General features: G+C 52.6%; 1 protein-coding gene across 1 annotated transcript in view; it reads left to right on the top strand.

The window, feature by feature from the left end:
• Window positions 1-16,033, top strand: part of AMOTL1 (angiomotin like 1) — a 164,776-nt gene that overhangs the window by 147,430 nt on the left and 1,313 nt on the right. Inside the window, exons 11-15 of the mRNA XM_006766867.2 lie at window positions 3,729-3,878; window positions 9,087-9,277; window positions 12,049-12,174; window positions 12,789-13,015; window positions 15,749-16,026. Of these exons, the coding sequence (XP_006766930.2) occupies window positions 3,729-3,878; window positions 9,087-9,277; window positions 12,049-12,174; window positions 12,789-13,015; window positions 15,749-16,026 (972 nt within the window). The remainder of the gene's footprint in view (window positions 1-3,728; window positions 3,879-9,086; window positions 9,278-12,048; window positions 12,175-12,788; window positions 13,016-15,748; window positions 16,027-16,033) is intronic.

The following is a 16,033-nucleotide window of genomic DNA, read 5'->3' as shown; positions in this document are numbered from 1 at the left end:
TCAACTAGAGCCAACTCCAAGGAGTTGAGTTGGGATGGAGGGAAAGGGGGGAATGTAGGAGATCTCCCAAATAAAAATTAATAATAGCAGACTTGATCCAACCCAGAGCCAGGCAAAGTCTGAACGGCACACATGAATACCATCAGCAGAGAGCTCATCCTCAGCCTGCAGCCCCGCCTGCAGCCCGCTGGTTGGCATGTGTTCAGGGCTAGACAGAAGTGGGAGGACTGGAAACCACTGGTTCTGTACAGAAAACAGACTAACAATTTTTCAAAAAAGAGTTCAATTACTCTGTCTTTGGACTCCTGATAGCATTGAGAAAGGCAAAAGTCCTCCGTGGGGTGGAGCAGGGGTGGCTTTCAACAAGCCTGTCTCCAGTTTTCAGAAGTGGGCTCGGCCTGCAATGACTCCCCAACTCCCCAGATCCAGGAAAGTGTGATCCCACGTAAGCATTGTGGATTAGTAGTTTCTGATGAGATTAACCCTTTAGATTGTTTTGTGAGGTAGACTTTTCCTTTACTCCTGGCTGTGGAGGTAGAATGTCCCCTTCTGAGGTCCGAGTGAGGGGATGCAGGCTGTAGACGGTGTCAGAAAAGGAGACAAGGTCTGGCCGGGTAGGCAGGAGCCATGTGGACAGTCGAGCCCCCAGTCGGGAGGCGCATGGCCCGGAGGGTCTCCGCAGACTGCTTTGCTTGCTGCCCAACGTGCAGAAAACAGTGCCGTGACTGGTTCAACTGTTGCTGCTGCTGTTGAAAACAAAAAGCTATTCCTTCAGAAACATCTCCTGATGCCAGGTCACTCAGTGTCTCAGCAACCGTCAAGGTTAAAGCAGCTGAAGGGGAAGACTGTTAAGTCTCCCAGGGTCTTGTCCATGAGAAGCCTTTTCAGCCCTGTACGTCCTGTGTAGAAACCGTGTGAATGCTAGCATGAGCCATCCCAGGCAGCAACCTCCCTGCACCTTCCTTGTCACCACGGAGGAACTCCTCAGGTAGGAAAGCACGTGCCCAGAAAATGACCTCAGCCCCTGAAAGACAGGGGGTCTGCTTTGAGGCGAGGACCCTTACTATCGTTATAATGAAATCACTTACTGAGGCTCCTTCTCCGTGTGAGGAACAAAGGGAAGTTATACATTTTTAATCTTTTTTTTAATTTCTATGAAAGTAAAAGCTGTGAAGTCCTTGGAGACAGGTTCTTTCTGATCACTATTGTAGATCTTGTCATTATATCCATATAAGGTCTTTGATTGTGTGCAGCCTCTCCGAATGCCTGTGTCTGGCTCCCAGACACACTCCTTGTTCTTATTAAGGTTCCTTCTGAAGGGCCTTATTCAGGCCAGATGGCTCCTGTGTGTGCTTCCCATCACTCCCCAAGATGGTGAGGAGCTGGGCCTCTCGGGCCAGACCACAATGAGCAAGCTTCATGACCCAGGATGGATGTATCAGCTCTGGGACCTTGAGCAGTCACGTGACCTCTTTCGTCCTCAGTTTCCTCATCCCTTAAATGGAGATAATCAAGGAGTGTGCCTTTTACTGTTATTGGGAGGATTAAGTGAGATACTATATATAAAGCACAAAGCTTGGCATGGTCGTGCTTTAAAATGTTGGCTGACTATGATTATCGTTATTATCAACCATCTTCATCATCATATACTCCTTGCGAGGCTTAAGGTTGCTACAAAGGTAAATGAGAGAGCGCCATGCCTTCAAGAATCTTGCAGTTGATTAGAGATAATATTAATTCATTCACTTAACAAGTGTTTATTGAGTACCTGCTGGATGCCAGGTGCTGTTCCGGGCATTGGGCACACACAGTGTGCACTCTGCCCAACAGGGATCAAAGCTCTTCTAGTACCTACACACTTAGAAAATTGGTAAGTGGTATATGAATGGTACTCACAAAATATTTGATCAGATAAGTCATCTATAACAAGAACCTGCAGTTAGTAGGACCTCACGTGCCTATTAAATCAAATCAAGCAATCAAAGGCACAATGAATTAAAGAGCCATATGAAAATTGATCCCAAGAGCAGGTGTAAAAAAAGGCTATACAGTTGCTATTTTGCCAAGCCGGTGTGTCTCAGTGGTTGAGCATCAACCTGTGAATCAGGAGGTCATGGTTCAATTCCCAGTAAGGGCACATGCCCGGGTTGCGGGCTCTGTCCTCTGTAGGGGGTATGTAGGAGGCAGCCAATCAATAATCCTCTCATCATTGATGTTTCTATCTCTCTCTCCTCTCCCTTCCGCTCTGAAATCAATAAAAATATATTTTAAAAAATAATAAATAAATATATTTTAAAAAATAAGTAAAGTTGCTGCCCTTGCCACTCCCCTTGAAAGATCAGAAGCACTTCCTTTTTATTCCAGTGGCTCTGGCTAGGACACAGGCTTAGCTCAGGACAGTGCAGCCTGCTAAGTCAGAACCCCCTCACAGCACCTCTTACATCCCAGCATGTTCCCCCGCGCCAGTGCAGCCATGGGTTAAACCCAGGATCTGAGTCACCTGCAAGGCATTTGCATGCCCAGATGCAGAATGACAGGAAATGGCATCTGGCCTCCCCACTCAGGACCAGATAAGTAAGTGCCTCGGCCTGATTTTTGACACCAGCCACTTCTCAGAAAGTTAGAAACATGCCTAGGATTCATGGTCACGGCCCAAACTTGTCGCTGGAAGAAAACAAAGTCTGAGGATAAGAACTTGAAATTGTTCATCTGGATTCTCAGTCCATACTGGACGTGACGTTTCCAACGGTCATTTTGACCTTAATTTCCATCTCCTCCGTGGTTGTGTTGGGTGTTCATGCCCTCTGGCCTCTTCAGGGCTGTCAGCTCCTCTGTAAAGGCTCAAACCTGTGGGAGAAAGTTACTCCACAATTACCTAGAATGAGAAATTTTAATCTTTATTCAGACATACACATGGGCACACGTGCATATAAACACACAATTCTCTATTATAATAGTAATTCATAATTATTATGGAAAATTTGAAAAATACAGAGGAGAATAAAGAAAATGAGAAATGTCTATTCAGCCATACAGATAAACATGGTTAGTGCTTTTATTTTTTTATTGATTTCTAATCCTCACCTGAGGATATTTTTTCCATTGAGAAGGGGAGAGAGAGAGAGAGAGAGAAAGAGAATGTCAATGTGAGAGAGACATCGATTTGTTGCTCCTGCACTCCCCCCAACTGGGGTCGGGGATCAAACCCGCAACTGAGTTACAAGCCCTTGACCAGAAGTCGGTCCGCGGGCCGTTGCTCTAACCAGTGAGCCAAACTAACCAGGCTGGTTAGTGCTTTTAAGTATTTCCTATCTGTCTTGTTTTCTTCATAGATAGATAGATCGACAGAGTTGTGATAATGTTGTATATAATTTTTTATTCTGGATTTTTCAGTTAACATTGTAGAGTAAGCATTTCCTCATAACATTAAAAACTCTTAACCCCATTTCCAATGCCAGCAAATGCTATAATTACTAAGCAGTAACTGAGGATTGCGCTCAGAGCTGTACCAATAACTGAAGGCAGGTGCCCCAGTAGGGTCTTCGATTCCAAGCATCCCAGCCGCGTGAGGTACATCTGGTGGCCGTGTCTAACCCTTTTCTGTGCCAGCTCACGGCAGTGGGAGGAGCAGGGAAGCACATGCACTGGTAGTTGAAGTCTGGTCTCCCTCCACACCGGTGCTAAGAACCGCCAGTCCGATCCTGGGTTCCTTTTCTCCCTCCGCTCAGCTACGAGAGAAGCAAGCCTACGTGGAGAAGGTGGAGAAGCTGCAGCAGGCGCTGACCCAGCTGCAGTCCGCATGTGAGAAGCGGGAGCAGATGGAGCGGAGACTTCGGACCTGGCTGGAGCGAGAGCTGGACGCCCTGAGGACCCAGCAGGTACGGGGGCCGGGGGCGGGGCTGACAGACGGCAGGTTGCACATGAGGCTCCGCTCTCGGCACTGGGGGTGCCGGGGTCAAGGAGAGCTCCCTGTCTTAGTGAGCCAGCACAGTGGCCAGTGGAGGACGGGCAGTCCACTCACGGGAGTGATGTCCTCACAGAAGACGGCTGGGCATCAGGGAATGTGGCTTCAGACGGCTTCCCAGAGGAGGACATTTGAGTTGGACTTTGAAAGATGAGTTTTTGGGGCATTCTGGGGAGAACATCAGAAGTAGAGGAAGGATATGTCAAGGAGAGAGGCAGTTCGGGGCAGCAGGGTGCAGCCCAGTGTGGCACTGGAGGGATGAGGCCAGCCATGGAAGGCGTGTGGTCCAGGTGAGGGACTGGGCTTTGTCCTGTGACAACAGAGCCAACGATGGTAGTTTTTCAGCTGGAGAGGAATGTCGTGCACAGGGCTGGGGAAGGAGTGCTCTGGTGGTGTCAGGGGTGTCTTGGGGGGCAGATGGCGACGGGAAGGAGGCCGGCCTGAGGGCTGTTGGTGTCATCACGGGGAGTGGCAGTGGGAATCCAGGGGGAGCGGGCAGAGGGGAAGATTAGAAGGCCTGACCATCAGTGCATGTCTGAGGTAAAGGAGAGGAAGGCGTTCAGGACGATCCCTGGAGTGTAATATTGGCCGTAAGCTCCTGCTCCTCTGCCTCGTTTCATCCTGGCAGCAGCAGTTAGCGTAACTCAGCTATGAATAAGCTCAAGTAAAATGCCCCAACCGGGCTCCGTGCGCCTCGGCTAGGGGACGAGCCTGCAGGACGGCCCTGTGGCTGGACTGGGAGCCTCCCAGGCTGTCAGACTCCTGGCTCCAGTGAGCAACTGGCCGTGCGCCGTCGGCCAGTGCGGTGGGCAAAGCCCTCTGCAGCGATGAAGGGTGCGCCCTCAGTCGGGAACCAGGGGAATGCAAGACGGCTCCGTGGAATTACCTACTGGACGGGGCACAGTGGCTGTGGGTGAAAGACTTGGAAACACTTGAAAGAGCACACGCGGGCCGGCCCCGCCCTCTCTCATGGCCGGCGCCCACGTTTCCCGGGCGTGTGTACTTGGCGGGCGGAGGAGGTGTCGGTGAGATCGCCCAGAACATTAAGGAACCCACCCGGCCGCCCACCACCTTGGCTTAGTTGGTGGCTTGTAAGGAAGGGTGAGTCTGTCTCTGGACTGCTGCCCCGTCCTCCCTGGGCTGCCTTCCCTGGCCTGTGGGCCACCCTCCAGCTGTTCCCCATGTGCAGTTACTGAGGTCTGAGCCTTCCCCCTGGAGGGCCGGCTTCTCGGAAGCTGGCACCGCGCTGGCACCGGTGAGCCGCACGAACCGTTGGCTGGCAAAACGGGCAAAACTCAGCGCTGCAGAGAATGTTTGTTTCCAGTTCCTGTGTCCCCAGCCCCTAGGGTTAGGTGACTTATCCTGGGACCTTCTATTTTGAATGCTGTAAAGCCAGACTCAACCCCATTATCCTTGCTGTGTACCAAGGAGAAATGTGAGGTTAGAATGATTTGAAAAATATCCCTTGCCACAGAGGACTGTTCAGAGTGTGCACGCTCAGAGCCATGCACCCTCATGCCCATTGCTTTCTCAGACAGGCAGACACGAGTCCCTGCCATGCCTAAAGGCTGCTGGCAGATCTGGGAGTACCTGGGGGCGGGCTGGCGAGAAAGACAAAGGTTTCATAATGAGGCTCTCCAGGAAAATTACTTGGCTTGCATTTTGGATCTAGCCTGGGGGGCTGACAGAAGACCCCCTGCTGGTTATGGCTGACATGAGACCAAAAAGAGGGGAGATGATCTATATAGAGCTAAACAGAACTTTGTTTATCTCGGCATCTCTTTAAAAATAGTATGTTTCTTTTCATGAGCCTGTTGATCCATCTCTTATAAGTTTCCTTGTTGTTTTACTTCCTCATTAAAAAGATGAGTATTATTTTTTTAATTTTTCCTTGAATACTTCTGTATTCTATCATTTTGTCAGTGAGCATACATCTGTATATATACAAGGCTAAGTTGACGCACGCATGCACGATACATATAAAGCTCTTGCTGGCGCCAATCGCATGTGTGTGTTTCCACCTATCATTGTCAATCATGAATTTGGTTGACGCTTCTATTATAAAGGACAAATAGCGATATTAAAATAGTTCTTCTAATTAATTTCCTTTCCATGTGCACGAATCTGTACACCGGGCCTCTAGTTATTCTATAACCAAAAAAGGTAAAAATTTTATTACACATAAATTCACCCCAAAACCTTGAGTTTCTAGCCAGTTCCATGTGGAATCTATATAATAAAAGCCTAAGCGACTGTTATGGTGGAATGACCAGAACAACCAGTCACTATGATGCGCACTGACCACCAGAGGGCAGGCGCTCAGTGCAGGAGCTGACCCTCTTGGTCAATACACTCCCACCGGAGGAGCACTGCTCAGCCAGAAGCCGAGTTCATAGCTAGCAAGCACAGTGGTGGTGGTGGTGGGAGCCTCTCTTGCCTCTGCAGAGTGCTAAGGAGCAGCGAGCCAAGCGGTAAGGAGCGAGGGATCCTGGACTGCGAGAGGGATGTCCCCCAAGGGGTCCCAGACTGTGAGAGGGTGCAGGCCGGACTGAGGGACTCCCTCCCCAGTGCACGAATTTCGTGCACCGGGCCTCTAGTATACTACAAAGTTTGGAGCCCGTGGACGGTGTGGTGAGTGCAGGCCTGCTGGCTCTCAGCAGGGATGCCCGAAGTCCACTCTAGTCCACTCCAGTGCCTGAGGTCCCCCAAGAAACTCGGCCTTTCTGGGAAAGGCACCCAGGGGCCTCGCTGATCAGCTTCCTCCTCATTCACTCTACAGCAGCTAGTGCATATGCTTGCCTGGATGTAACCAGCCCACCGGCACCCTGCTCCTCACTCCTGAGCTGCAGAGGCATTTATCTGACCTTTGTAGGAAGGTCACACTGAGGTCACATGGTAACAGAGCTCCTGGTCATATCCCCCCTCAACAAAGCCACTCCCCATAGTGCGTTATTCTGAAGGGACCGTTGGAGAGAGTAGCTCAAAGAACTTATTAAATCAAGACCCACACAAGGGCTCTGCCCTTAGACTGATGCCAGGACACAGCCGAACTTCTCCACCCATATCCTTAACAACACAAAGCCCCCACATGAGCCAAGGTTAATCTTGAGAGGTGCCCTGGAACCTTCCCGACAGTGGGTAGACTGGAGGTGACAGAGCGACATGGAGTCAATTGATTCACAGGATGACTCCAGGGTTAGACTGACCAAGGTGGGTGACTCCTGCCTGCTCCTCCTACTAGGAAAGTGCCCTTGGGTAAGTGAGCTGTCTGAGCCTCAACTTCCTTGTCTCTAAAATGGGCCAATACGTTATGCTGACCTTACACGTATAACCTCAGATAAGAAAATCCGCACAGTCCCCGGCACTGAGCAACTCATTGAGAAAGAATAGCTATCGTTGTTTTATCATCATGACCTTCAGAATATGTGCAAGGCCCGGGGCATCCTGGCACCCTCTCCCACATCCCTCCCTTACTCCAGCTTTTCCAGTCCCACTGGAAAAGGTGACAGAAATGTGTTCACTGTGGTATTCCCAGCACATGGTGTACTAGTACGTGCTCAGTAAATATTTGTTGATCAACTGAATGGGCAGCAGAAGCTGGCCTGCCTGACCGTCGGCCCGTTGTCCTGGCCGGCGTGCTTGCCTATTAGATTGTGCTATGCTTGAGTGTTGAAACTCATGCTTTTATTTAATGTCTTAATGGCCTGAATTAGGTGCTCTATGAAGACTCATGTGAGCTCAAAATGAATAAACCAGCTGAGATGGGAACCTTAGGATTCAGAGAGAAACTGACCAGCGTGGAGGCAGCTGAGTGAGGCTGTGGGATCTTTTTCTTGGACCGTTTCTGAGAACAAGGGAGCTCTTGTGTTGCCGGACCTGATGTCCTCCTGCCTGAGGCCAGGTGCTGGCTCCGGAGTCCGTGACTTTGTGTACAGGTGGATGAGGACAGGTGCATGCCTTCGCTCTACTCCTGATTAAATGTTAGTCACTGGCAAGATCCTAGAATAGTTGCTATTTGTAGCTTTAAAAAATTGAACACAAACATACGGTTTACAAAAGCCTGTGGGCCCATTGCTCTTCTTTCTCTGGTAGGATGAGACTCCATCAGGGCAGCCCGAGCTTGTGTGTGGTTGAGAGTGCCTCTCTCACCTTGCAGCCAGCTCTGCATTTGCAGTGTGTGACCCCTGGGTAAACCGGAGGGGACGTGGAATAGCTGGGATGAAGTCATTGTCCCTGAAGTCAGAACCTCCTCAAACCCCATCGTCCTCCAAGTCGTGCTGCTTAGAGGAAATAGGATGCCTGAGTTAAAAGGGAAAAAAAATCTGAAACGTGAAAATTCTCCTCTGTGAGCATCCAGATAAGACATCCGCTCTATTCCTTGTCTTATAGACCCGGGTGACAAGAACGGGCTGAGCTTGCATCTCAGACTTTCTGGCAGCTCCTTACTTTGTTTAGCCCTTGAGAGTTTATTAATGCTCTCATGTGCATTATCTTGTTTGACTCTCAGGCTTCTAAGTGGGGCAGGTATTCATTTGTTTCCCAGACGAGAGCTCTGCAGCCGGGAGAGCACGCGTGTCAGGGCTTCTCGCTCCCAGTTCCTGGGCCTCTCCGTTTTATCTCCCAGCCTCTGGGAAAACAAACACCTGGAATCACTTCTGAGAACACGGGAGAAAGTGCCCCAGACCAGGAGGCTCTTGCTTTTGGTATAAATGAGCTGCAGGACGTTGGACAAGCCACTTCTTGTCATGCAGAACCGCATGGACCGACAGACGTGGGTTTGAATCCTGACCCTGCTGTCGCTCAGAGACATGGAGCAGTTCTTCTAGCCTCTCTGAAGCTTAGTTTTCTCCTCTGTAAAATTGGGATAATATTGTCTATTTATACGATAAAGTTACATGACAATTCATGAGGCAGGAATTTGGTAGGTGAGGTAGCCTGGTGTTAGGATCTGCGAAGGTTGGTCATCCCTCCTGGAGAGGGAGTGAGAGTGGGATGGTAAGGTGTGCGAACGGGCTGAGGCTCTGGGTGAACTCTGTGCTCCACACAGGCAGCTGCAGACACGGTTCCCGTTTCGCATCAAGCCCCCGTTTCGCATCAAGATGTTCTCTCTCTGCGTCTCTAGAAACATGGAAACGGCCCGCCAGCCAGCATGCTGGAATACAATGCCCCGGCCCTCATGGAACTTGTGAGGGAGAAGGAGGAGCGGATCCTGGCGCTGGAGGCCGACATGACCAAGTGGGAGCAGAAGTATCTGGAAGAGAGCACCATCCGGCACTTTGCCATGAACGCCGCAGCCACCGCCGCAGCTGAGAGGTGAGGCCAGCCTGGGGTCCCACGGGGCTTCACTCCTCTAGGTAAAGTGCATTCACACAGCGGGATACTATTCGCTCTCTTTTTTTTTTTAATACATACAGAGGAAGGGAGAGGGATAGAGAGTTAGAAACATCGATGAGAAACATCGATCAGCTGCCTCCTGCACACCCCGCACTGGGGATGTGCCCGCAACCAAGGTACATGCCCTCGACCGGAATCGAACCTGGAACCCTTCAGTCCGCAGGCCGACGCTCTATCCACTGAGCCAAACCGGCCAGGGCTACTATTCTGTCTTCAAGTGTGATGTTGGGAGAGTTTATTTCAGCAGCTGGTGTGTGACAGGGGCCGGACAAGAAGAGTTCATCCTCCTGACAGCCCTGGAAGGAGGGACTGTTATTACCCTCGTTTGCAGGTGAAGAAATGGGGCTAGGGAGGTGCGGCGGTTTATTCCGAGTCGCACTGCTCGTCAGTGGTGGGGCCACGCGGGAAGGGAGACCTGTCTGCCTTCAAGCCCGATTCCACTTGGCCAGCAGTTGTTTTCTGCTGCCGTCTGTTATGACCTCTGTTGCCTTCTTTCCTTTCTGTAGTGCACAACCTTTATTCTTCTTTCAAAATTGGCTCAAAATGTTCAATAATTGACAGAATAATTCTGTGAAACTTCTGCTGTCTGGGTGAGCAGGTAGCTCCTTGATCGCCGCGCTCACCTGCACGCGTGATCGCCCGCACCGCTGGGGCGGCCGCGCATTCTGCCCATCCTCTCTCTCTCTCACTGCCGCTCCCTCACCCTGCCTCCCACGACTTTGCCCTTTGCCAATAAGTTACATTTCATTCGGAGTTGTTGGGAATTCACTAAAATTTAGGATTAGTCTAGTTCAGTGGTCGGCAAACCCATTAGTCAACAGAGCCAAATATCAACAGTGCAACAATTGAAATTTCTTTTGAGAGCCAAATTTTTTTAAACTTAAACTATATAGGTAGGTACATTGTTATTAACTTAATTAGGGCACTCCTAAGGCTTAGGAAGAGCCACACTCAAGGGGCCAAAGCGCCGCATGTGGCTCGCGAGCCACAGTTTGCCGACCACGGGTGTAGTTGGAGGCCATCCTCGAGTTTCAAAGGTGCATCCATAATATTGGGCTGGTCAGCCCCACGTTTCTTTGGGATGTGTTATTTCTTCTCTACTGAAGAAGAGGAGGCCCATTGAGGCAGAGGGGGTTCTTCGTAAGCCGCCCATGGACTCTCATGTTCATCCTCACATAGAGAAGACCCGCCAGCAGTACGCTCACCTGATGCCTCCAGGACTGGGCAGAGGGCAGTGCCACCCATGGGGGCATCGATGCCTCCGCTGGGCGCCACGGCACACTCGCGTCTCGGGAGACCTGCGGATTCACGGGGGACATGGCCACTTGGGAATCAGTTCCTAGTGCCCGAGTGTTGTTCATGCAGGTCTGTGCTCTGAGGGGAAACAGCCCACAGAACCCCATCCAAGCGAGCCCCTGGGGGTGGGGATGGACATTTGAGACTTCTGCTATGTCGAAGCTGCAGTCGTGATGCGAGAGGGGGAGGGAGTTGCAGCCCCCAGTTCAGTCTTTGGACCGTCCGGGTGGGAACATTGACGCTCTTGGAAGTATTTCTTGATGGTTACACAGTTGGGATGTTTTTCTTTTCAGCTTTTTGCTCTGTAAGGTGATCAGTAAATCACCTCTCTACCCTGTGGAAGAGGACAAACCATCCTAGAGTTACAAAGGGGCTTGGCTTCTTTGCCGGCTTTGGTCTGGGGCATGGCTCTCGGTGATGCCCTTTGGTTTTTAATGGCAAGAGCATGGCATAGGGAGGCGGGACCCCGCATGCAAGGCTTCCCCAGCTCTGGCTGCCTACAGACGTGCGATTCTGCAAAAGCCGTTGCGAGCTGGGCTCATTGGTTGATTCTTGCATATACCCTGACTGGGGATCAAACCTGCAACCTGAGTGTATCGGGATGATACTCTGACCAACTGAGCCGCCCGGCCAGGGCACAGTGATCCTATTCTCAGCAGCCGTCGTTAACTAGGAGCGATCAAATTGCCGAAACCAGCGACAGGAAGAGTTCTCTTTGGCCAGTTGTTTTCCATAAGACACCTGCTTTTAGCTCCACATTTTAATCTCCCCATGTCTGCCCCTCCCGTCCTCCACCCTGCGCTGCACTCTCCAAGGACGGGTGTCTTGTGTGTCTTCATCTCTCGGCGGTGCTGCCGGCGTGGCTGTCAGGCCGAGTGGACCTGAGTCCCAGGCAGGGGCCCATGCAAGGAGAAGCGAGCTAGAAAGCAAGCAGGATGGGAGCTTTCAGCGTGAGCCTCTCTGTCCAAGAGGACCAGTATCCGCTTTAAGTATTTACTGAGTCTCCGTTTTACTGTGAAATACTGAAATAGCTGCTGTGAGGGTAAGGAGCAGCCATAAAACTTCAACTCCGATTGAGAAAGTCAGAAAGGATAAGTGTGAACGAGAGACCCTACCAACTATAATAATAGTATCCACGTGTCAGCAGGTGCAGCGTCCATAGTCATAGCGTGATCCACGGTGGTGCTGGTAGAGGGCAGGGAATTGTTACTGTGGGATTTTATTTTGTTTTTCTTAGATACTGTCTCCATTCTACCAAGCTGAGGGAGGGAATGGGCCAGGATCCAGGAGGGAAAGCGGGGGAAGGAGTGTGTGGAGAGAGATGTTTAGTGCGGTGACCTCACACGTCTCTCAGTGAGCGTTCGCATCACCCTCCGTGTGTCCTGTGTTGCCAGGGACACCACGATCATCAACCACTCGCGGAATGGCAGCTACGGCGAGGCCTCGCTGGAGGCCCACATCTGGCAGGAGGAGGAGGAGGTGGTGCAGGCCGCCAGGAGGTGTCAGGACATGGAGTACACGTAAGGACAGCCGCGTGCGCGGCCGTGACACCGCGCTCCACCCTGGCCACGCACCTCACGACCCCCAGGCCCGCATTTGGGCTCACACTCCAGCCCCAGCCCCTGCTCTGAACAGCTGGCAGGCGCGGCAAGTTACTCTCTGAGTTTGAAAAGAGCTCGAGTGTTTTCTGATTCTCATTTTTGGTCTTTGGGGGGAAAATTAACTTCTCCCAGAAAACCTATTCATCTTCTGAGAAAATAGGGAAACTGACCTCCGTGGAAGGCTGGCCCTGAGTGAGGCTTCCTGCTGCTCTCCCACCCACAGCCAGGGACCCAGGCCCTCCTAGCGGGCCTCTGAGCCTCCGCTGGGAGGCCACGCCTTTCTCACCTATGTCCTCAGGTTCCCAGCAAGTCCCAGGGGCTCCCCAGGGGCCACAGGAGGTGCACCCCTCTGATCTACTACCAAAGATCCACCTTATACACTTTGCAGATAGGAAATGTTTGAAGACTTTACTGCGCTTCATTCTCCATCCTGAATTCTAATTCAAGTCCCTGGGCAACCTGAAAAACGTTTCGTGTTTTTCTAGCCAAATGGAGTGTGATTGTGACTCGTTTTGTTTTGTTTTGTTATTCAGCATTAAAAATCTCCATGCCAAGATCATCGAGAGGGATGCCATGATTAAGGTCCTTCAGCAGCGATCCCGCAAAGATGCCGGGAAGGCGGACTCCTCGAGCCTGCGGCCCGCCCGCTCCGTCCCTTCCATTGCTGCGGCCACCGGGACACACTCCCGCCAGACCTCTCTGACCAGCAGCCAGTTAGCGGAGGAGAAGAAGGAAGAGAGGACCTGGAAGGGGAGCATAGGTGAGCCCCACGACTCCATCTGGCTGGGGTCAAGGGTCTGGAAGGCAAGAGAGAGCTACACCAGCTTTGAGAGGCAACCTCATCTGGTGGAAAAAGTCCTGACACTTTTGTAGTGTCTGGCTCATGGGTCACAGAAATGGCCCCTCATGGGTCACAGAAATGTCGCTGAGTATTCCCAAGTCTCAGTTTACTCATCTGTGTAATGGGGAGGATAACCAATCATACTTTGGCTGTGAAAACTGAATGAGCAATGGAGGCAGCGGCTATACCACCAGATTGGCTATTGGCCATGGGTTGACTCATGTACTTACCATCACGGTTGAAAGTGGAAGTGCCCGACCCTCACAGCATACAATGGAAAAGCCCATAGACGTCAGGCCTCTGAACTTGGCTCTGCCCCCGACCACTTGTCAGACTGCTCTGCCTCCGCTTCTGCGCCTGGAAAAGCAGGGCAGTGCCTGTCCTGTTGCCCCGGGGCTGTGGGGAGAGCAAAATGAGATAACAGGGAGGAAGTGTGCGTGCGTGAGAGGCTGGTGGTTGCATGGTTGTTGCACAGGCAGAGTTTTGATAATTCTGCAGATGTGGTGTTAGCCACGAATGGGCTTCCTGGGGCGAGGGCCAGCCTGTCGACGGCTCACCGGGTCTGGAGAGGAAGCAGGCAGCGTTCCCAGACACATGTGCTCCCCCCGGCCCCCCCGCCGCACTCTGGCAGCTGCAGGGTCTTGCCTCCTTTGATGCATTTCCCTGGGTCAGAGTGTGTTTTCTTTATCTGTGGAGCCGAGAGCCAGTTTTTGTCAGCACAGAACCCCAGAGGAGCCTGGCTGCTTCGTGCCAGAGGAGATAAGAGCTTCCAGTATGAACCTGCCAGAGTCGGGGGATCAAGGCTCCTAGCCAGAATCTCCGAGTGAAGTGCCTCCACAGGTGGCCTCAGCAGCCCCTGCGCTCTGAGGACAGCACTTCAAAGAGGATGCGGGTGGACAGCAGCTGGGATCATCAAAGGCGCCCCCCTCTCCCCCACCCCTGCAGGACACTTAGCTCCCCACACAGTTAGGGAGCCCGTGAGTTGGTACCTAGGCCCGTTTGCCCAGGCCCGTTTGCAACATGCAACCAGTCAGGCGTTTCTCTGGTCTCTGTGCCTATGTCCCTGGCATCTGCAGGTCTACACCAGGCCTGGGAGAGGACCCAGTCTGCAGGAAGAATTGCTGTGTTCTCTGCACTGTGTTCCTCCCATTATTGCCATTGTCATTGGTGTCCACGCGTCACAAAACCAGAGAGGCTCTCTGAGAGGCAGGGCAGAGGCAGCAGACACAGCCTCTGCACAGTCCCCACGCTGCTTCCACCATCTCTTGCCCAACAGGCCCTGGAAGGGGGTGGGGGTGACAGTGTACGCCCTGCTGATGGCGAGGGCTCGGGTGAGATGACTGGCCAGTGACCTAGTTCCACAAGAGCATCCCTGTCAACCTGCAGCTGGTTAGGAGGGAAGAACACAGGTTTGGGTAGAGCTGGACACAGCTGGGCCTGAATCCCATTTCTGCACCTTCTTAGCTGTGAGATGCCCACTTCTCTGAGCTCCCGTTTCCACGTCTGGAAAGCAGAGGCCAACACGGGGCCTACCTCAGCGCTGCTGTGACGTACGGAGGGAGGTGAAGTGTGCGAAGTCCCCGGCCTCTCCGAGTGTGGCCGGTGGACCAGCATCACCGGCCTCGCCTGGGAGCTTGTTAGAGAAGCAGCCTCAGGCCCCACCCGCGGAATGGAATCCTCTGTTAACAACACATCCAAGCCCCCAAGAGGCACGTTCCGTGGGAGGACGCAGCTGGGCACACCGAGCTGCTCTGTGTTTCTGTGAATGGCACCTCCGCCAGCCCTGGGGAGGACACTGTATGAATTGCTGGCTGATTCGGCCGCATGAACAAGCAGTTGACTGTGCTGACCGCATTCTATAAGCTAGTGTTCGGAGTGCTGGCACGTTTCTGAATGTGTGCCGTGTTTCATTATTTAAATGAAAACGGAGCTGTCCTGCCCAGCGCTGCAGGGAGACATTGAGGAGGAGGGGAAGCACTGCCCACCGTGCCTGCCTTTTCCCTCCAGCGCTTCCTCGCTCCTGCCCCCAGCCTGCCTACCCCGGGGCCCCGCGCGCGAGAAGAGGCCGAAGTGGCTCATCCCAGGGCCCGGCTGGCTTCCTGCCTCTCGGGCCGAGGCTCTCAGCTGCTGGGTCTCCTGGGTGTCGGTCTGACCTGGAAACAAGGCTGTATTTGACCCCGGTACTGCGGGAGGCCTTCCAGTGCCAAGACGGGTGGAACTGTGGGCCGGTCAGAAGCACAGCAGGCCAGTGGGCCATGCCTGGGACTCCGTTTTTCTAAAGCACACAACCACGACTCGAGGCCAGCCCTCCCCGGCCCTGCGTGAGGCGGAGCAAGCATCAACTCCAGGCAGCTTTGCAGGATCCCCCACCCTCGGCACTGGCTACTGGGTATCTCGCGCCACTTTGGAGTCATTTTATCCCACTGTTTATCATATTAGATTATAATCAGTTTGCTTTGCAACTCCTTAAAAACAACTATAAGTTTTTAGGGAGGGGACTAGGTCTTTTCCGTTGTTAAATTTCCTCAGTGCTTCTCAACTGGTCAGGCACAGAGTCAGTGCTTATAAGTGCCTTCGGTGAGTCCTGAGTCAAGATGAGGGATTTGGTTGGTATTAAAGAACAGCATTGAAAAGCTATCCTTCCGTCCTCAGGGCTGCTGCTGGGGAAGGAGCACCACGAGCACGCCTCTACCCCCGCGCTGCCCGCCCCGCCCGCCACAGCACCGGCCCCAACAGTGTCCGCCACGTCGGCCAGCAGCGCCCACGCCAAGACGGGCAGCAAAGACAGCAGCACCCAGACGGACAAGAGCACCGAACTCTTCTGGCCCAACATGGCCTCCTTGCCCACCCGCGGCCGGCTGAGTGTGACCCCTTCGAACAGCCCGGTCCTGAAACACCCCGCCGCCAAAGGGACCACAGAGACAGAGGAAGCTGTTC

The sequence above is a fragment of the Myotis davidii genome, unplaced genomic scaffold (assembly GCF_000327345.1).
Source record: "Myotis davidii unplaced genomic scaffold, ASM32734v1 scaffold641, whole genome shotgun sequence".
Taxonomy (NCBI): Eukaryota; Metazoa; Chordata; class Mammalia; order Chiroptera; family Vespertilionidae; genus Myotis; species Myotis davidii.
Note: the sequence above shows the minus strand (reverse complement) of the source record. Positions and strands in the feature narration are given on the sequence as shown.